We start from the raw sequence: 22,223 nt of genomic DNA on the forward strand, positions 1-22,223 counted from the left end.
TGTTTAATAGCTTAAAGCATGTGAGTACAAAGATAGATTGCCTGATACGACGTAAACGCATTACTCTCGATATATTAAAATGTGATAAAGTAGAGCATATTTTGATGCTGTAATCTGTATCCCATGGAAGCCGTGATTAGCATCCAAATTTTAAAGTTTATCGTTTGTGAAAATGATTTTGTTAAACTCAAAGGTTTTACGTTGATTGAATGGTAAATGATGGACATTCATGGCTTGATAATGATGAGATATTCTAATTAATATCATTGAGATTACTCGCAATAAACCCATTATTTCCAAGTATGTACTATTTAACAATGGATGATTTTCATTTTCGGAACCTTATCCCGCTGCAGCACCGCTACTCTTTGACCAGACCACTTCAATCATCCCGGTCAACGACCTCGTAAAAACAAGTTAAAGTGAATCATAGCAATCAAACTAGTGGGGGATCACATTTACAATGCGCCTGCTATAAGTCGTAATTCAACTGTAAGTCGGAGGATCGCAAACACAGGACTGTCACAAGACGACATTCAAATGTGAGCCGGGGAATCGCAGTAACACGACTGTCAAAAGACGACATTCAACTGTCAGTCGGGAAATCGCAATAACAGGACTGTCTCAAGGCGACATTCAACTGTCAGTCGGGGAATCGCAATAACAGGACTGTCTCAAGGCGACATTCAACTGTCAGTCGGGGGGTCGCAGTAGCAGGATTGTCACAAGATGACATTCAACTGTCAGTCGGGAAATAGCATACACGGGGCTGTCACAAGACGACATTCAACTGTCAGTCGGGGGATCGAAATAAAGGATTGTTACAATGAGATATGCAACTGTCAGTCGGCGAATAGCAATAACAGGACTGTTACAAGACGACAATCAACTGTCAGTCGGAAGATAGCAATAACATGACTGTTACAAGACGACACTCAACTGTCAATCGGAAGATAGCAATAACAGGACTGTTACAAGACGACACTCAACTGTCAGTCGGAAGATAGCAATAACAGGACTGTCACAAGACGACATTCAACTGTCAATCGGGGAATCGCAAACACTGGATTGTCACAAGATGACATTCAACTGTCAGTCGGAGAATCGCAAACACTGGATTGTCACAAGATGACATTCAACTGTCAGACGGGGAATCGCAAACACATGACTGTCAAAAGGCGACATTCAACTGTCAGTCGGAAGATAGCAATAACAGGACTGTTACAAGACGACACTCAACTGTCAATCGGAGAATAGCAATAACAGGACTGTTACAAGACGACACTCAACTGTCAGTCGGGGGATAGCAATAACAGGACTGTTACAAGACGACAGTATCAACTGTCAGTCGGAAGATAGCAATAACAGGACTGTTACAAGACGACATTCAACTGTCAGTCGGGGAATCGCAAACACTGGATTGTCACAAGATGACATTCAACTGTCAGTCGGGGAATCGCAAACACTGGATTGTCACAAGACGACATTCAACTGTCAGACGGGGAATCGCAAACACATGACTGTCAAAAGGCGACATTCAACTGTCAGTCGGAAGATAGCAATAACAGGACTGTTACAAGACGACACTCAACTGTCAGTCGGGGAATCGCAAACACTGGATTGTCACAAGATGACATTCAACTGTCAGTCGGGGAATCGCAAACACTGGATTGTCACAAGATGACATTCAACTGTCAGACGGGGAATCGCAAACACATGACTGTCAAAAGGCGACATTCAACTGTCAGTCGGAAGATAGCAATAACAGGACTGTTACAAGACGACACTCAACTGTCAGTCGGGGAATCGCAAACACTGGATTGTCACAAGATGACATTCAACTGTCAGTCGGGGAATCGCAAACACTGGATTGTCACAAGATGACATTCAACTGTCAGACGGGGAATCGCAAACACATGACTGTCAAAAGGCGACATTCAACTGTCAGTCGGAAGATTGCAATAACAGGACTGTTACAAGACGACACTCAACTGTCAGTCGGAAGATAGCAATAACAGGACTGTTACAAGACGACACTCAACTGTCAGTCGGAAGATAGCAATAACAGGACTGTTACAAGACGACATTCAACTGTCAGTCGGGGAATCGCAAACACTGGATTGTCACAAGATGACATTCAACAGTCAGTCGGGGAATCGCAAACACTGGATTGTCACAAGACGACATTCAACTGTCAGTCGGGGAATCGCAAACACTGGATTGTCACAAGATGACATTCAACAGTCAGTCGGAAGATAGCAATAACAGGACTGTTACAAGACGACACTCAACTGTCAGTCGGAAGATAGCAATAACAGGACTGTTACAAGACGACACTCAACTGTCAGTCGGGGAATCGCAAACACATGACTGTCAAAAGGCGACATTCAACTGTCAGTCGGAAGATGGCATTAACAGGACTGTCACAAGACGACATTCAACTGTCAGTCGGGGGATCGTGTTAACAGGACTGTCACAAGACGACATTTAACTGTCAGTCGAAAGATCGCAATAACAGGACTGCTACAAGACGACATTCAACTGTCAATCGGGATATCGCAAAAGCAGGAATATCATAAGATGACATTCAACTGTCAGTCGGGAAATCGCATTCACGGGGCTGTCACAAGACGACATTCAACTGTCAGTCGGGGGATCGAAAGAACAGGACTGTTACAAGGAGATATTCAACAGTCAGTCGGAAGATAGCAATAACAGGATTGTTACAAGACGACACGCAACTGTCAGTCGGGGAATCGCAAACACATGACTGTCACAAGACGACATTTAACTGTCAGTCGGAAGATGGCAGTAACAGGACTGTTACAAGATGGCAGTAACATGACTGTTACAAGACGACAGTATCAACTGTCAGTCGGAAGATAGCAGTAACAGGACTGTTACAAGAAGACATTCGACTGTCAGTCGGGGAATCGCAAACACATGACTGTCACAAGACGACATTCAACTGTCAGTCGGAAGATTGCAATAACAGGACTGTCACAAGACGACATTCAACTGTCAATCGGGGAATCGCTATACGAGGCTGTCACAAGAGGACATTCAACTGTCAGTCGGGGAATCGCAAACACTGGATTGTCACAAGATGACATTCAACTGTCAGTCGGAGGATGGCAACAACAGGACTGTTACAAGACGACATTCAAATGTCAGTCGGAAGATGACAATAACAGGACTGTCACAAGACGACACTCAACTGTCAGTCGGGGAATCGCAAACACAGGACTGTCACAAGACGACATTCAACTGTCAGTCGAGAGATGGCAAAAACAGGACTGTAACAAGACGACAATCAACTGTCAGTCGGGGAATCGCAAACACAGGACTGTCACAAGACGACATTCAACTGTCAGTCAGAGAATCGCAAACACAGGACTGTCACAAGACGACATTCAACTGTCAGTCGAGAGATGGCAATAACAGGACTGTAACAAGACGACAATCAACTGTCAGTCGGGGAATCGCAAACACAGGACTGCCACAAGACGACAATCAACTGTCAGTCGGAGGATGGCAACAACAGGACTGTCACAAGACGACATTCAACTGTCAGTCGGAGGATGGCAACAACAGGACTGTCACAAGACGACATTCAACTGTCAGGTAGGAATATCGTGACCCATCTACATGAAAGTCTTGCGCTGACCGATACAGTGAATACGTAACAACTAGTTTGCTTAACCCTTTCAAGAAGGTGATCTTCTTTTTTTAAATATACAACTCTTCATTTGACCTTGATTTTAAACATTCTGGTATCACGTAGTAATGGTTAACGTCTTAAATGTTGACAGTGGTAACAATAGAAATGTTAATGATGGGTGAGGGAAAACAACAAAACACTTTGGGCTCCAAATGAATGTCCATGAATTTCATTTTCAGTCCATTTTTGCATGACAAAGACATTTTAAAGCCAACTGTTCTACCGTATGTTAGTAATGAATTTTAAAGAACCTGTGAGTAGGATTTCCCAGGTGGAACACAATCATTGACACCATAGCGTTGGTTCGTCATCATTGCCAGGGGCAATACATCGCGGTGATCTTAAAGCTGCACTCTCACCGATTGGCAGTTTTGAATTTTGTTTTAGTTTTTGTCTCAGAATCAGTTGATTTTGACATCAATGCCTTCAATTAAGTAATGTAAGATAACATACAAAAGAAAAGATCTCAGGTGTTTGGAAAACTGCAATAAAATTCATTTTTTTGAAAGCATTAGTAATGCTTTAACCCATAAACTATCAGTTTTGAAACGTAAATATGAAAAATTGCAATCAGATCTTTTGTCAGCAACCTTGTAAAACTGGTTTCCAGACATTTACGCAAAAATTGGATCATTTTAAGAAAAAAGTTGTCAGAACGGTCAATCTGTGAGAGTGCAGCTTTAAGATTAAGCAACTGTATGGCAAGGTAAAAGAAGTTTCCAGTAAAATCAAAGATTCTGTTTATTTCATTTCCAATGCATTTGAACATTATAATTTAGGAGCCCTGTTTGAGGGTGTCTAGCCTCTCTACAACGACCGCCATCTTGTCCTCGAGCTGTGAGCAGACGACACGTATGTCTTCTGATGGGATCTCCTTAGTTACAGGGTCAGTATGATGTTGCTGTAAAATATATATAGGAAAATGAATTATTAAGAAGCAATGATGTTTTCTATGGTTGTTGTTTGCTTATAAAAATTTGAAAATGCAAAAATAAATAAATAAGAAAGCCACAGAGCAAAATCCAACTTTCGCCAGTTGTTTTTCAGCCAAAAAAGGGCTTTCGAACCAATTATTAAAGCCAGAGTTAAGGGCCTTGCAGTTACATGTGTTTTGTCTCTGGCAACATGTGTACCAAGCTCCATTTCAATATACTGAATGGTTTTGGCCAAGGTTAAAGTTTCGCCCATTGACAACGACGCAAAGGCAATAACAATACCTTTACTTATTTATTTTTCGATAAACAGATGAGCTAAAAACACGTTTATCGCTATTGACATCAATGATTAACTTAATTTAAGTTATTGCAGTCTAATTTTTTTAACATCAAGCATGAGCAGAGATAAATCAAGAAGCTTAATAGGCCCCAACAAAAGATTTTTTTTGTGTATAGAATTTCAAAGCAGTCTACAATATAAATGACCTTGATCAGCATTGGTATGTTTACAAAATATCATATTTGTTGCTTTTTATGTAAACATCCTATGTAGAAAATAAATGAGAAAAAAAGTTTACCTTGACCTTTGTGAAAACTCCTCGTAACATGAGTTTAGCAGACGACAACATTTGAATAGCTTGTGTAGAATTCTGGGTACTCTGGCTTACTTCATAGTAGGCTGTAAAATTTATTGTTATAATTTCATTATTTACTTGCAAAGATTATACGTTCATATTTCAAGCATAAAAAGGATTTTTCAAACAGCCACTTTTAAAGCTGCATTCTCACAGATTGACTGTTTCAACAACTTATTGATTTTTTGTCTTGGAATGAACCAACTTTTGTGCAGATAATTTTTATAAGATGTCTGGAAACCAGTGATATAAGACTGCTGAAAAAGGATCAGATTGCAGGTTTTTATATTCTTGTTTGAAAATTTATGTTGTATGACTGAAAGCATTACTAACCCTTTCAGAAAAATGAAATATTCGGCAGTATTCAAAATAAATTGACATCTGTTATATTGTGATTAATTGTGATCTATATAACTGAATTGAAGGCATTGATGCCAAAATCAGAGGATTTAAAAATGTCAAAATGGTTAATCTGTAAGAGTGCAGCTTTAATAGTGTTTAATAATGTTATTGAATATTGAACATCAATAAATATATAAATGTCTCACTAAAATGTTGCTTTCAGTTACTCAATTTCAATTCAGGTTCCGAACAATCAAGTCCTCAGCATAAACTCACCGTCTGCTAGCTGGAGAGACTGCTTTGCAGTTTCTTTACATTTGTCCTCTACCTTCTCCCAACCAGACGTCTGCAGCACACACCGGTGACTCTTCTGGAGAAACTGCAACATCTGTCGCAGCAACCATTTAAATCGTTTATGATCTAAGTCACAACTAAACTCACAGACATCGCATGAGGATGCAAATGCTTGTCTGTTTTTCTTTCATGTATCTAGGGATATAACTTATTATATAGCAGTGAGCTACTGGTCATGGCCAATGTGCTTAAAAAAATGAGCAGATTCTACAAGTCATTATCAGTTATTAATAAGGAAAAGATTACAACACCCTTGACCTTTGAATTAATGCCACCAAAATCAATACGGGATATCTACTCGGCATGATGCATGGAAAGTTTGACGACTCCTCAACTATTATATGTAATTCACAAATTGTAAATCAGAAACCCATTCTCTAATAAAGGTCACCACAACCTAGACCTATGACATACTGACCCCAAAATCAAAAGGATCTACTTCTGACCACGACCAATGTACATACAAAGTTTAAGCACTCTAAAGCAAGACTTTCTAAACAATGAACAACAAGAGGCCCATGAGGGCCTATGCTCTACTGACATGGCTCTTGTGGTCATTTTCAATCCAGAACATGTACGTTTGAGTAATAGGCAACATATATATAGTTCACTTTTAGTGTTTGGGTTAGCTGAAAATGCTGCATGTTCAACATCTGAGGACAGGAAGTGTTGTTAGCAGATTAGTTGCATGAACTATTTTAATATGTGCCAAGTAAAGGTAATCTGAGGGTAAAAAATATTTGCTTTCAAAACTGTACTCATCGTCAAAATTTCATTTCTGTAGCTTTAAAAATAAAAAGTCGATCAAAGATCAAAGTCAAGGACAACCGAGGACAACATTAATGCTTGTTTGCAAAACTGTTCATATGGTCAAAATTTAATTACTGTAGCTTTAAAAATTAATAAGTAAGTCAAAAGGGGTGGGGCCAGCTTTTGCCCAAGGGGCATTATTTCAAATGTTTTCAATTGCATCATATGATGCTCCACAACAAATATCAAAGGTATGGGCCTTGTGGTTTGAAACGAGAAGATTTTGAAAATATTTCTTAAATAAGTCTCTAGGAAAATTGTGACACCCAGGGCAGTGCCAGTTTTGACCCAAGGGGCATAATTTGAACAACCATGGTAGTGGACCACTAAATAAAGCCTTGTTCAAAATAGCAAGGATTTGGGTAGTGGTTTCAGACAAAAAGGTTTTTTTTAACATTTCCCAATTTAGGGGGGGGGGGGGGGGGGGGGGGGGGGGGTATCCGTCCCTTACAAAGAAAAGAAAACTCTTCCCTGGGCCTTCGCCAACGTCGCCGAGGTCGTTTGCATTTGCCCCACTGGTCCCTTGCGGGACAATCTCCGTGGGGGGGGGGGAGGCAGTAATGACCCCAGGGACATAATTTGAACAAACCTTCACAAGCAATTGTGACTTTACATGTAAACTTGGCTAAAAATAGACTTTGCTCATGTAGACTTGGCTAAAAATAGCATTTTTTTTATACTTTCAAGGCCCATTATCTAGGCATGCATGGGCGGATCTGGCTGGTATTCAAAAGAAACCGAGCTCTGATGGATATCTAAATACTGTACAAGTTTCATCGAGATACAATCAAAACTGAAGACTGTATCGTGTTCACAAGCAATTTGTTCACAGTCAGACGCACAGACACACATACGACGTACACATTACCATCGCATAAGCTCTTCTGGCCAAAGGCCAATAGAGCTAAAAACGAAAATATGACTTGCACAAAGTTATCGATATGTCTACCATGCTTGGCAGGCGACACAAAAGGGAGAGAAAGAATTAGCACACAGTAACTTCTACAACATAGAACAAATAAGCATCAATAAAACCCAAACGAAGAGAAAGATATCAATGATAGCCTACAAACCTTTTCTGTGTCATTTATACACAACTCTGCGTACAATCTCCATATTTCTGCATTATCAGTCACCTGCAAATCAAAACATGACTCTCCAGATGTAGTCCACTAATATAAATTTCTACATATATGCTAATGAATTATAAATACAAGTTGTTAGAGGAAGTCATTCATTCATACTCCCTTATTAAATAAGTACCATAAAACATGTATCATTTCAATCTCATAAACCTAACACTACTGAAATGAAGTTCTTGTTAAGATAAGACAGATTTAACACTAGTTCAAACTACAGTTTGAAACGGAACAAAGCAGTTAAAAGTTTTGAAGCATTCAATTTGGCCTTATGTCTACCCTTATCTATCAAGAGATGTTCGAAAAAAGTGTAACACCTAAAGCCTTACCATCGACTTCCCACATCAAAGAAACTGACTACAGTTATTAACTGTACCACATTAAACTTAATACTTATGAGGCAGGCTCACCCCACCACAAATCATGGAAACATGTACATTATACATTACTTCACTTAAACTTACCAATTCAATATCATAGCTTTAAGTTTATGCTTCGGTGACAAACAAAACTCTTTGAACTCTCTGTTCAAACAGTACAAACTGACCATCTTTTTGGTGCAAAATGAATCATGCCGTTTTCAAATAATTGCGGAGTAGATTTTGCCTAATTAGTTTGAAGGCAGCAGTTACATTTAAAATTATCTGGGCTCCATGGATCTTTTAAGAGAAGTAGAACAATAGACTGTTTTCAGCCTCACCTTTGAGGTGATTCTTCCGAACAGCTCTCTGAGACTTTGTTCCACCTGGCTCAGTCGAACTCCGCTGGCATCGGCAATATTTTCACGCACGCCACGCACGAGAACCCCCAGCACCTGCTCGTCCACCCAGCGATCTCGCAGGTCCATAAGGCGGTGGTATGCCCGGATAACAGCACTAAACTCGCCACAGTCTGTGCCAACCTAGCAAATGTAGGTACACAATTTTTTTTATTTTTTATTTTATGTTTGGAATTATTTTGAAAAAAGGTATCAGTTTATGAAGTAAGCTATGTGGTAAACAACAATACTTGTCATACAGCCGAATTATGACATCATTCAAGCTTGAATGAAAAAGGCATTTAATAAATGTTAAAGCATGTCCTTCTTGTAGTGTAACAATCTTATAAAGATAGGATTTCTTAACAAACTTAAAGAACATCGCAAATGTTTGATTATTCTTTTAATCAATCATTATACAATACAATTTGTTTCTTGTTTTTCATCGGTTTTACTAAAATTACTCCGTCTCTCATTTAAGCCTGTTTCACTGTAAAAATAACACATTGTAAATGCACACATTGCTGGTAAGAAAAAAATGACAAAAGATCAGGCATGACATTATTTGGCTAAATTTTTTCAATGAAATAAAGATAAAAACTATGTGTTTCAATGTAAAATTGCAATATATTTCACCTTGAATTAACACCAGAATTAAATATTTCACAGGTGTTAAGGCCATTTGTTAAAAATAACTAATAGTGCTTTTTCGATGAAATATATTGCTATCTTACACTGAAACAGAAAAATATTCTCAATGTAAGAAAGATTCAAAAGTCAGGTTACATACCACCAAGTAGTTTTCCCAGATTCTCCAGTTTTCGTAGTTGCATTTCAGGGCATCATTCAGCGTCTTAAAGGCTTTCTTTCTGTGAGTAAGAAACAAAATAATGGCGTACAACAGGCTAATTCATTTGTTAAGATTAAAGAAGTATTAATTACAAAGAAAGTATAAAAAAGGCACCATGGAGCGAGTATTTTACTTCTTACAGTTGAAAAATGGGCATCACTCAACTTTATTCAAGCCAGAGTTCTGGGCCTTGATACCACTGGGTGTTGCCACTGTTAACATGTGCTTCGAATTTCAGGTTAATATATTTGTACAGTTTAGGCCTATGTTCAAGTTTTAGTACGCCTCTAACGCCATCAAGACCTAACTTTCTGGTTTGAAAGAAACAAACTGACAAGCAAAAAATACACAAAAATAACTTACTTTTCTTTTAACTTGACATAGGCTGTTGCTAGATTGCTCCAAGCTTCAAAGTTCTGTAAAGTGTCAAGTGCATGTTCAGCAATCATGCACGTATACAAACATTCTGTGGTTTGATTTAAGGTAAAACATGTTTGTTACATCTAAATACCAGTAATGTGCTACAATATGCCTTCATTTTAACATAATACTTGCAGTCTGTTGTACAATCAAAAATTTAGAAATCCTGACGTTCAGAGATATTAATCAGTATGGCATGCATGGTCTACCAGTATTAAACCAGAAAAATCAATACTGACTTGTCATTAATAGTCCTAGGCTATAAGACTACCAAACTGCATCTAGGAATCAATTTAATAGGAGTGCATAAGGGCATCAAATTTGGGCTTAACATAACTATTCTGTGAAACCATTACTCATTGATGCAGTCTGATTTTTGCCAGTTACTGTTTACGCTTAATTATGTGGACAAAGGTGATGCCCTCGAACAAAATGTATATTCATGTGAAAATGGAGAAAGTTTTTGAGAGCAATTAAAAGAATAGTGTAACTATTACGCTTACATCATAGTCGATGGTGACACATCTCTTGAAGGCCCTCGTAGCCAGTTGGAAATCCTTGGCAGCCATTGCAGCACAGCCGTAGGTGAACCACACAGGCACCTGACAAATGTAGGGAATTATGTCAGTTATGTTATACTTATTTTTTTTAGCTCCATTGTGACGAAAGCTGAATTACACATGAGTCTGTTTTCTGGGTATAAACCAGTACTGGTGTCCAATATAAGAGGCTATGATGGGGATCAAATTAAAACCTCTTGGATGACCACTCTACCCCCTTTAGTATATACTAATTTATTTGAGCTCGATTTTGACTATAGCTGAGAGCTGATAGAATCACTATCAAGTCCGTTTCCTGGGCAGGAACCAGTACTACGTCCTTTTTGAGAGGTAATGAGAATGTATCCCTAGTGTGGATCGAACCCACAACCTCTTGGGTGAGAGGCGGAGACCTATACCACTAGACCACTCTCACCCCTTTCTCATAGCAAATCAACAGTTAAAACAACGGGTAAAAATGTTCGAACTTTTTCTAAAAAAAAATTACACAATACCTGTAAAGCGTTCACTCCAAGAGACTTCTCAAAACACTCCACGCATTTGTCATACTGAAATAGTAAATGAATCTAGGCTATAGCTTATGTATCTCAAATTAAACAAATTTATTCGCTGTAATAAGTGAACTTTAACGGGCTTACAATTTATCAAAAGATGATAACTGAAACTCTGGAAAGTTGAATCATTAAATATAACATTACCGCACAATAAAAATATCAACTCTGTCACATATGACAATAGCTAAAATAAAGGGCAAGAAATACTTAGAAATACTTAGCTGTAATTGGTTTATTTGAAACTGATAAACTATAACGTATAATAGATGGTTATTTAGACTAACATAGCTGAGGCTGCCTCTTTCAAACTTTCATTTGTTTGATAATTAGCAAATCTATATTAAGTAAGGTACATAAATTAATTACCAGCGAATAAAATATTGTTATATTCTGTACAATCAATTTAGGCATTCTTAATAAACATCTTCCAGTTAAAACATGAAATTGTATCTATACAAGGTTTTTTCCTGTATGACTATACCACAGTAAGGAAATACGGTATTTAAATCCTGTTTTATGTGTTCCATGTCATCCTAAAACCCTGTCATTCCTAAGCCTCTCCCTACCTCTTCCTTAGCAAAGTAGAGGTACCCCATACACCTCTGGGCGCGGGCTGAGCGATGCTTGGAGAGGACCCATGCCTTTTCATAGTGTTCTATATTGCGCGTGATGTCGCCAAGGAAACACCAAAGGTTCGGGGTCTCGTGCACAGCAAGCTGCTCCCGTATCACAGTCTCTGCCTGGTACAAAATGAATAACTCTTTATATAATGGGGTAAATTTTTAATTAATGATATGTAACACAAAACGTAAATAGCTCCAGGAGATATTTTTCCATACTGGTTAGGGACTTCTTTTTGCCCAGAAAAGATGGTATATGTTGAAGAAGTAATGAATATTTTCGAATCAAATTTCACAGTGAAAAAGTTCAGATCTAAATATCAGTGACCCGGTAATAAGATTTATAATATATGCTGAATTTAAGAACGAATTCATGTGCCAAACAAACTAACTAAAATCCACTGATAGACAGTGTAATGTACCAATAATTTGAACGGAGTATTTTGGAATGAATTATTTTCCATTTTGTTCAGCATTAAAAAATCGCTGGAAGTTATATGATGAAATCAGGTGCAATTTCGATATTGATGATAAATTGCTTATTTTAGAGAAAAACATGTTGAAAACATTACTCAAGGGTACTCCATGTTTGAATGTATTTTGAACATATATGTAGATATGAGTACAAAATTATTTCAAACCATAAAATAAAAGCCTGTAATACAGACACTACCAACCTTCTCTGTCTTGCCGAGGCGCTGGTAGCAGGCAATGGCATCCTCCCACAACTCCAGCTGCTCATAAATCTCAAGTGCTGACCCCACAGCTCCCAGGGACAGTAACAGCTCTGCCAGTTGCCTCTGCATCCAAAGGGAAAAGTAAAGTTCATTGCACTTAATTCACCAATCAAATACATAAACACAGAACTCATCAAAAAGAATTGCTAACCTAACAACTTTACTGCAGAACTGGTAATAAATAAATCCGTAAATATATAGCATAGACTTTGCTTCTGAAGTTGATCACATATTTTAACAGTAAAGCAAATTCAATATTCACAATGCTTGAAATTGTTCTCCATTCACTTATTTAGTTTGATTTACAGTCAAATGATGTATGCATTGGAACAAAGAAGCTGCCAGGCTATAATTATCCCCAAACTGGGGCCTACCCAGAAGTCAGTCAATAGTAATTGTCTTTCAAGTCATGTACACCATATACATGTATTAATGGCGTAAGGCTTGCCAACTTGTATGTTTGCTGTTTAGAACAGCCAAAAAATACATGTACTGGTGTAGAATATCTTCCAATGTGTATTTCCCAGGGTGAGGTGGATATTTGCTGCATAGAACAGATGTGACATAATATACACATTCTGGTATTTTGCCAACCTGTATTTCCCATACAGGGGGGATTTTTGCTGCATAGAACAGCCGTGACCTCTGACCTGCAGATGGTTCCTGCCTCATTGTTTGGTTAAACAGCTCCTGCACAAGAAAAATACATTTAAATACTTCATAATTCATTTACACAACAAGTGTGGGGGGGGGGGGAGTGATGATGTAAGAGGTTTGTCTTGAAAGTGACACAGTGTCTTTATGTACCGAACATATGGCTGTGTTCTTCTGTTCTTAAGTATTTTTAAAATCCCTCTATACACAACAAAGTTACAACCTGGACACAGTAAACTTAAAGGACAGGTGGATTCAAGGACGGATGTATTGTGGGTGTGATTTTAATTAAACACCTTTAGGGGACATACAAAATCTGCAATATCAAAGGCCTTTAGGCACAAAGTTGATTTTTTGGCAATATTTCATAATAATACTAATTTCTTTTGAATGGATCAGCTATTATTTTTTTTCAATATCAATGCTTCTGGCCATACACATGTAGGACCATAACATGTGATGTAACATGTTCTTGTGCCTTTTCCCTCAATAAAAACCTATCATCAAATCCGCGCAATTTGCCAGGTCTTGACTGAATGGAATCCCTACAGGGAAATAAAACTAAGGCTGCCTATAACATTTTGTATTTATCTGAACATCTATAATAATCTAAAGAAAACAAAAACCTTAATTCAAAGTAAAATACTGAAAAACTCTGTCTTTATTCACAAACCTCAAGTTGCCTCATGGATCTCTCGACACGTCGTCTGCTGCCCTTCTCAAGCTTCGAACGTAACAACAAGGCTGCTATGGCAACTGACCAGTTCTCCATCTTGTTCAATACAAACTGGAGAAAAAAGATTACATTGATACTGTTCACGTATCCAATGAAGGACATGTGTGTCTCGTACTGTTGAACATTGTCATATCGTTAAATGTCTGGATTATTTCATGATTATAACAATTTTCAAAACAAATAATAGTTGATCTTTAGGAAGTTTAGTTTTGAGGCATACAATGTATTTTAATGAGTATTCCAAAGGACAAAAATCTGTAACTCCTGAGCTATGATTTTGTTGCAGATGTTTTTTGATTTTGTTGCAGATGTTTTTTGATTTTGTTGCAGATGTTTTTTGATTTTGTTGCAGATGTTTTTCATCAAAAGAGACAATCTAAAAATAAAGGAAAAAAACTTTTGGCACTAAATGACAAGACACTAGAATCAGATTGAATCTGACTCCGTAATTATGGAGATAGTTTAGCAAAGGAATCTAATGAAGCCAAGTCCACATGTCATTTTGTTTGTCCAGGTATGACACCGTTTACACTCTGTTCATTGGTACAAAAAAACATTAATATTAAGACTACGACCACTCCCTGTCATGTCAATTGACCGCAAGTCATCTGTGTGTTTAAAATCCCTAGAATACTAAGTCTAAATTCTTCAAACAAAATAAATTCTTCAACATTAACATTGTGTTTTTATGTTTTCATGGGTTCTTCAGGTCATGGATTTTGCATTTTTATATAAAAAGGTTTAAATTTGGCAGAACTTTAGTGAGGGCTATTCCAGTAAAACATATAACCCACGGGGGGAAGGCAATTATTTGAATAGAATATGGGTGGGTGTCTTTTTTCGCTAATTTGGACCCCAAAAGGGTAAATTTGCTTCTGTAGGGGGGTGGCATAATTTAAAAGTGCTTAAATGGAATAGCCCTGAGTACTATAGGAAGCAAAACTCAGCCTTTACACGTACAGTTATGTAAGTGAGAATCTCCTCCTCCGTGAGCGTATCTCCGCTAGCCCGGCTTCGTCTGTAGTCCTCCCTGAAACACACACACACACACATGATAATATTGGCAAGGGGGAATGCAAAGAAGAACCCATTATTCCTGAATATATCCATCATGGGAATGCACTGTTTGTGTAATATGTGCATAGAGTAATGCTTTGGACTTTCAGAGTTTTGCTCAGGACCCAGGGCTGTGAAATAGGAGAGTCCTGAAAGCATTCAAACAGGTTTAAAAAGGAATCATTATATTATTATTACTGAAAACACTGATTTGGGGTAACTTAAAATTTTAGGGAATAAATGTTTTAATACTTGTGTTTCTAAATTAAATTTAATCTAAAGCCAATTTTAAGGCTATTTGATAGCAGTTTTATGTTACTGCTGCTCAAACGTTTCTTTTACAATTTCAGATATTGATTGCATAGGAGGAGGTTTTGACAAGAGATGGTGATTTTTTTAGTTTTCACATATGCATAAATTGTAAGTTACGGGGTAGGTAGGTGACCCGATTTGGGATATACTAGTATGGGGCAAAAGAATCCATATGGTTTCCTAAGCCTGTATATCCCATATCAGGTCACCTACTTACCCTTAAAGATATATATCACTTCTACAACCTGTTAACACTGATCAGTTTATAGGAAATGTTTCATTTATTGAAATTATAAAATTTAGTGACCCAATATGAAATAATATGGGGTCACAGCATAACCAGGCCCAACCCATCATTCATGTTGGAGGTGTGATATATTATAATATTAATACAAAAGTCAATATTTTTCTCTATCCCTGTCCAACACTGCCACAAGTAATGACTTTGAACTCTTTGGCCACAAAACTGTCAGAAGAATACTACTGCTAATTTCACCAAAATTAATACTACGACATTATTGGTACTGACACCTTGTAAATGACAGTTCTAACATCATTTTTTATATAAATTTCTTAAAAAAGGAAAGTTTAGCATTTGCCTTACATTAGCCCAAGAATAAGAGCCTGTTCATAATCAGCCAAACGCACCACCTCCTGGCCGTCAGGATCTGTGAAGTTTATGGCTTCCAGAACAGTGTCATCATCCAGATTCAAAGCCTGTCAAAGTCATGGAAATTAAATGATTAAAGATTAGCCATTAAAATTGCTTAAGAGTACTGACAACTGAATCTAAGAAATGCTCAAATAAACATGACCTAAGTTTATAGTCTGCTTCTCAGCTTTTAGTTCAAGAAAAGATATAAATTTTATTTCATATCACATTGATGATCATTTTTAATAAATAGAGAATAATTGTTTGTTTCAGTGTAAGATCGCAAAATATTTCAACAAGTGAGCACCAAAAGCTACACCACTTGTGAAATATTTACTTTTGGTGTTCACTGGTGTTTTCTGTTTATTATAAGCCTAATGAAGAATATAAAATGACAGTTAATAAAAGCATGTCAATTTGTATGCAGATATTACGTCGGTTAAAAAATTATGTTGAAATTGTGTTTCAGCTCTATGCTAGATAAGGTATGATTTACGAGTGATATCAGGCTTAAATTTCATAACAGTGACAAATATCAAATTGTGATTCACTTGAAACAGTGCAGGCCTTCCAGCAGCCACTAACAAAAAAGTAGGAAAAAAGTAGGAGGTTTTCTGACAGAAAAGAAGGAAATAGTAGGAATATTTTTTACAAAAAAGTAGGAAAAGTAGGAATATTTTTGGTTAAATATGTAATTATTAATAGCTATTAACTTACCTAGAGGAGATGTTTTTAATGCAAAATCATACCATTCTATATGCCACATTGAATATTTGAATGAATGATGCTTGGTCGGTTTCTGTTGCTGAACTGTGTGGGTGAAAAGATGATGCACGTCAAAGTGGAACATGTTGCCACACCTTTCAACAACAGAAACCAGCCAGTTTGACATCTTTTGTTCATTTTCTGCAAATAAAACTAGCACAAAGATCAAACTTAAATATTTTTGCGGACTTTATTTTCAAAAAAGTAGGAATAGTAGGAGTTTTTTAGAAAAAAGTAGGAAAAAGTAACAAGCTGTTAAAAAAGTAGGAACGCTGGAAGGCCTGACAGTGCAATATCATTTTTATTTCACCAATAAATCTCTTTAAATCAAAGGAAAGAATAATTATAATAAAATTTGTTCTGTTTTAAATACTTTCACTATCTTTGTGTTAAACTCAACAAAGGTCTAAGCCAATAGCTCCTTAGCATTAAATAGACTATAAAAGTAAAAAACAAAAACACCAACCTTTGGCATGAGATTGTTACTCGAAGCAACAAGTTCTTTGTCCTGGCAACCATCTCCCTCTACTGGTAATCTTGTAACCTGAAGAAGCAGCTGGGCATTGTCTGTCTGCTGGAAGCGTGTTCGCTTACCCAATGCACCTGGAATAAAGATAAATATTGCTGTGAGTTATTTGAACCTAAAAGGACATCTTTGAGATTTAACACTAAAGATACCACCTTAATTTATACATGTATGTGTAAAGTTGACGCTAAACTCAAAAATTTACCTGTGCTAAATTTACCTGTTTTCAAAAGAAAGTAGACAATTCTTTTCAAATGATTCTATTTTTGTTCAATTATACAACCCTAGTAGTTGAGATCCCAATAGATGTGAGAATCATGAAGCCATATTAAGTAGGTACACACCTGTGAGCTGTATATCGAGCCCGGACAGTTTCCGAGCTGTGTTAAACAACTCATGGGCTTTCTTGTAGCAGTAAAATGTGTGGGATAGCAGGCCAGCCTCTACATAAAACTCCAGCTGTGCGCTCCTAAAGTAGATAATGACATTTGATTAAGCAAAAATCAATGGTATGATTAAGGTAACAGACGTTTCAAAAACAGGTAGAGTAGGTAGGCTGTATTTAATTTTTTATTTTTTATTAGGCTTTAAATAAGAATGTCATTGTCATCATTAGAGAATGGTGTTAAGTGACCTTCTGTATAAAGCTTCAAAAGTTTAAAACTACATATTAAAACACACTCTTAATTTTTTTTTTTACCAACTGACGAAAAACGGTAGGGCCTCGGCCTATTTGGAAGGTAGGGTCAGGTAACACGAACCAAATGTTGTTTTTTTAAGGCTTACCGGTACTTCATTGTATAAATGCTAAACTTACATACCAGTGTATAACTTACATAAAAGTAGATGATTCCAACACATTTCAAATAATATTCATCAAAGTACTAGCTTTATCACAAATGTAATGGCTCTGTAAATTTTCACAAAACGGTCTTAACTCGAAATCAAATAACAATTTATTGAAGCACTGATTAAAATGTGTACCTGTATTTGTCATCTGTCATCAATGGCTCAATTTTTGAAACTGAAATGAAAATAAAACCGTAACTTTTAACTTAACTAAAGAATTTTGCTGTAACACATGATATAATACTAACAATGATTTGCCATGAATTGCTCATAAAAACATATAAAACCCATTTTATACCTAATTACTGAAGGACCAATTCTAGTACATTTGTATGAAATACACACTTCTTTTTCGTAAAAGTTGTATCCGCTGTTAAATGAGGTCAATTTTGGATGCCCATTTATTATTTTTATATCATTTGAAAGGGTTTTATGAAAAGAGAATGAATGTGTGTAAATTAAACCAAAAAGTTAGGAGTTACACACACACTCTTTTAACCTAGAAATATTGCAAAATGATTTGTTTCACAACAAATTTCAGATTAATTAAATAACAAATATTATATACACACTGCAATAACTTTACCTATACTGATACCGTATTTCAGGCATTTTTTTCACATATTAGTTATCAGTAAGCAATACCATTTCAAATGATACCAAAATTGTATTGGGTCATCAGGCATCAAAAGTTAACATCTCCAATGTCACGTTAATTTGTACATTCAAGCTTATTTGTGCATTGGGTACCTTAAGGTATTTACAGATCGACACAACTCCTTCTATTTCTATAGTTTGTACAAGTGATGAAACGATTATCGAGTACAATCGATAAATCGTTGCTGACAATGCTTTGTCGGCGACAATCGATATTGGTTGTCCAAAATCGATGTCGCTTATGTTACTTTCGGTAACTACGTAATTTTTTTGTTTTGTGGTAAAAGTCGAGTAAATGTCAATTTTTCTTTCAGATAAATTCTCGTTGAGTTTATTCTTACAAGAGAGGTCACTCTCTTACACAAATGCGCTTAATGTAAACACTTGCTTAAAAACTCTCCCAAAATTACAAATTGTTTTTAATTGTTTATTTATTTCATAAAACCTTCTTCAGTAACCTATGGTGTAGTGGGTCCGGTCTTACCTGCAAATACCGGGGATCCCGGCTCGATGCATTCTGTTTTTGAAACCTTATTTGGTATCATTTGTAATTAACTAATTTACTTTTTTGTGAAAGTTTTATGAAACTAAGATATTCTAATAAAATGTTCAATATAACAGGTTATTGAATGGTATGCTGTTCCCAAATACTTAATATGCTTTTACATGGATAAGTGCTAAGATGACTTACTTGATTTTTTATTCGTTAAGTTTGACAGAAAAGGTTATGAAAATTTACTTACTATTGCCAAAAGCATGACTATAGCATTACATGTACTGATTTCAGGTTTACCATTTAAATGATCATGATGATACTACATATAAAGAATGTATTCCTTATTGATATTATGAACTTTGGATTATTGTCCGATAGTAAATCGAAATGCTTAGTCCGATTCGATTCGATTATCAATAGCAAATGGAGTCCGATTTTCATACACTAGTTTTTACTCGAAATGGTGACCTTGGGCTGCATTCAATACCATTCTCATTCTTAAGACACGACTCAGTGATTCCATTCAAGCACAACTCAGTGATTCCATTCAGTCCATTGGCCAGTAAATTTTACATTCCAATCATAACACTTATTATAAAATCAAGTGAAATATAAGTTGAATATTGAATACAGCCCTTGGGTGATCTTCCTATCCTTACCATTGTCAATGAGTGTTGTAACAAGTTCTCTGAGTGTGTTACACTTGTCGTCCAGAACCTGTTGGTGTATACTGGTGCACCGTAGCAGCCACCAGTCAACTGTCTGTGGAATAACAGCAATATTTACAATGTCTTTGTTAGAATATTTCAAACTTAATTTGTTCTTTTTTTTTCCATTATAAATCAAATAAAAATTTCTTAACTTTGTTTTTAAATTTCAGTAACTTAATCAATTCTCACCCAGAGTCAGACCTTGCTGATGGCCATATAAAACCATTGCTTAATTATGTTAAAAACCCTTCTGAACTAAATAAGACGTAGAAAAATGCCTCAATATATATGTCATCTAACATATGTATCATGCATGTATTTTTTTTATGCCTAAACACCGAAGAATTAAATACGTACCCTTAGATGGGAGCATTTCTGCTGACAGTGTGTGAGAATTGCGCGTGCAAGGTAGAGAAACTGTGGAAATGTGGCGAGGCCATACACTGGTTCCCCGTCTACACTCAGTTGGTTTTCGAGCCACACTCGCAGGTCATCACCTTCCACCTAGTTGGTGAATAAGCATTGAGAATGAAAATATCACAAATGGGCAAACAAGTACCCAAAGCTACTATAATATCATTGTACATCTGATTTAGCCTACATCTAATGGTTTATCCTTTTATTATTAATATAAAGAAGAACACTGTGGGGAGATGCCAGTCCTTAAACCATTTTCAACTAAATTGGCAAAGGAACATAACTCAATAATGATTCTAATGAGAGTGATGGGCCTTTATACACATAGCGTATTGCCATTGGTAACATGTACCAAAATTGTTTTCAACTGAAACTATTTTGGAGTCATGGAAAAGATTTTGTTTCATGATAATACCTATACTTTTTTTCTCTAAGAACAGAAAAAGCTGCAATTCACTTTATTTTTTATTTTCTAAGCACACAATACCTGTATGTTTTCTGGGAGGAGATGTTTTGGTGTGAACTGAGAGGGTCTTGGTCCTAGCCAGTTGTTCTGAACAAACAGCTGCAGGTATGACACACCCACCAGCAATAACTCCAACTCCCTAAAATAAACATACTGCCAATGCATGTTGTGTTAAATGAGTTTCAAGCTATATAACTTAAATGACAGGTATAACGTTGACATAACTTCCTTTTGATATTGTTTATTATATGTACTGATGAAGGCATTATGCAAAAGCTTTTACAATAAATAAACTTTACATGTTAAAGCGATTTTATTACTATTATTAAGATATACAACTGGCATTTATAACATCAAATGCTTAATTTTAAAATCAACAACTAATGTGCCCTGAAGTGGTTTGAATCACCAGAATCCAAACTTGGCATTAATCAAAATATAAGATTTTGGATGGAGATATTAAGTTTCAGGTGATGTGATAGCATTTTGAAAGACTTGGAAAGCTATGGAATACAATATAAAAGTAATTATTTACTAACCTCTGGGGAAGCTCTTCCTGTTTTTTATCGTTTAAGTAGGCACTGATAGAAGATTGTACCAATGTTTCAAGATCCACTTGGCTGTCTTTAGTGAACAAACTGCAGGCAAAAGGCTCCTGTAGAACAGCTCCATAGTTCCCAGTACAGAAACTTTCAACTGCAGATTTTACACTACCTGCCAAAATATTAATAATAATACTGGATATTCAAGGCTGGCCGAGTACAAACCATTATACAAGGGATGAAACCCCAGCTTTTCTTTGCTTGGCCTTAATAAGAAACAATGAATGAAACATGGTTCTGATTCCCATACATGAAACTATAAATTTTGCTGCTAATTTTATTTCTGTGACTCCCTTGTATATTTAGGATTGTGTGTATTGAGGGGGGGGGGATAAAGTATAAGGCTGATTACTTCAATAAGTTTGCAATGTGTTGACACACACCAATATTTAGATAAATGGTAATTTTAGATTATTTAAAATCAAACCAGATTTCCGTAGCAACATTTGAATGTAAAAATTAACAGTAATTAAGTTTATTAACTTATTTTTTTCAAATTGAAATGAATGCATTTTCTCACAAGAGACGTGACATACCTTTTTAATAGTTTAAATCAATTGGTTTTAAACTGACTTTACAAGGAAATGCATGGTTGTCATGCACGTGAAACGCTTGAAATGACATTTTTCCAATTTGAAGTTTTGCCTGTTAACATAGAAATGTATAAGAATTTTATAATATACATGTAGTTAAGTTACAATTAATTAATGCATTTGTAATGAAAGTTTAAGTAGAAATCTATGTCCTTACATTCTATCTCAAGAGAAAATGCTAATTTCTGAGTCAACAATGCTATTTCCAGAGGGAAAATATCTTTCTGATCCATTATTAGTAATGATTTCTATTTCTCATGTGTCAACTCATGGGCGCAGCCATCTTAGATCGGCGTTT

General features: G+C 36.3%; 1 protein-coding gene across 1 annotated transcript; it reads right to left on the reverse strand.

Annotated features, from left to right (window-relative positions):
- Window positions 1-4,444: 4,444 nt before the first annotated feature.
- On the reverse strand, window positions 4,445-22,220 carry LOC128222618 (tetratricopeptide repeat protein 27-like). Its single transcript, XM_052931710.1, has 23 exons — window positions 22,083-22,220; window positions 21,270-21,444; window positions 20,752-20,869; window positions 20,205-20,351; window positions 19,797-19,899; window positions 18,120-18,159; window positions 17,480-17,604; window positions 17,076-17,212; window positions 15,797-15,909; window positions 14,785-14,854; window positions 13,762-13,875; window positions 13,029-13,124; window positions 12,375-12,497; window positions 11,644-11,817; window positions 11,018-11,071; window positions 10,467-10,565; window positions 9,907-9,959; window positions 9,484-9,562; window positions 8,637-8,837; window positions 7,871-7,933; window positions 5,910-6,021; window positions 5,235-5,335; window positions 4,445-4,622 (listed from the first exon to the last, which is right to left on the reverse strand). The coding sequence occupies exons 1-23, from the start codon at window positions 22,156-22,158 to the stop codon at window positions 4,497-4,499; spliced, it is 2,499 nt and encodes an 832-aa protein (XP_052787670.1). The 5' UTR covers window positions 22,159-22,220; the 3' UTR covers window positions 4,445-4,496.
- Window positions 22,221-22,223: the final 3 nt, after the last annotated feature.

The sequence above is a fragment of the Mya arenaria genome, chromosome 16 (assembly GCF_026914265.1).
Source record: "Mya arenaria isolate MELC-2E11 chromosome 16, ASM2691426v1".
NCBI classification, from domain to species: Eukaryota; Metazoa; Mollusca; class Bivalvia; order Myida; family Myidae; genus Mya; species Mya arenaria.

Bases quoted from the DNA above. Each gene is read 5' to 3' on its own strand.
- LOC128222618 (XM_052931710.1), bottom strand. From the start codon at position 22,158: ATGGATCAGAAAGATATTTTCCCTCTGGAAATAGCATTGTTGACTCAG. The intron at 9,960-10,466 runs GTAAGCGTAATA...GACACTTTACAG, and splicing joins GTGTCACCATCGACTATGAT to AACTTTGAAGCTTGGAGCAA. The intron at 8,838-9,483 runs GTATGTAACCTG...TACATTTGCTAG, and splicing joins TCTGGGAAAACTACTTGGTG to GTTGGCACAGACTGTGGCGA.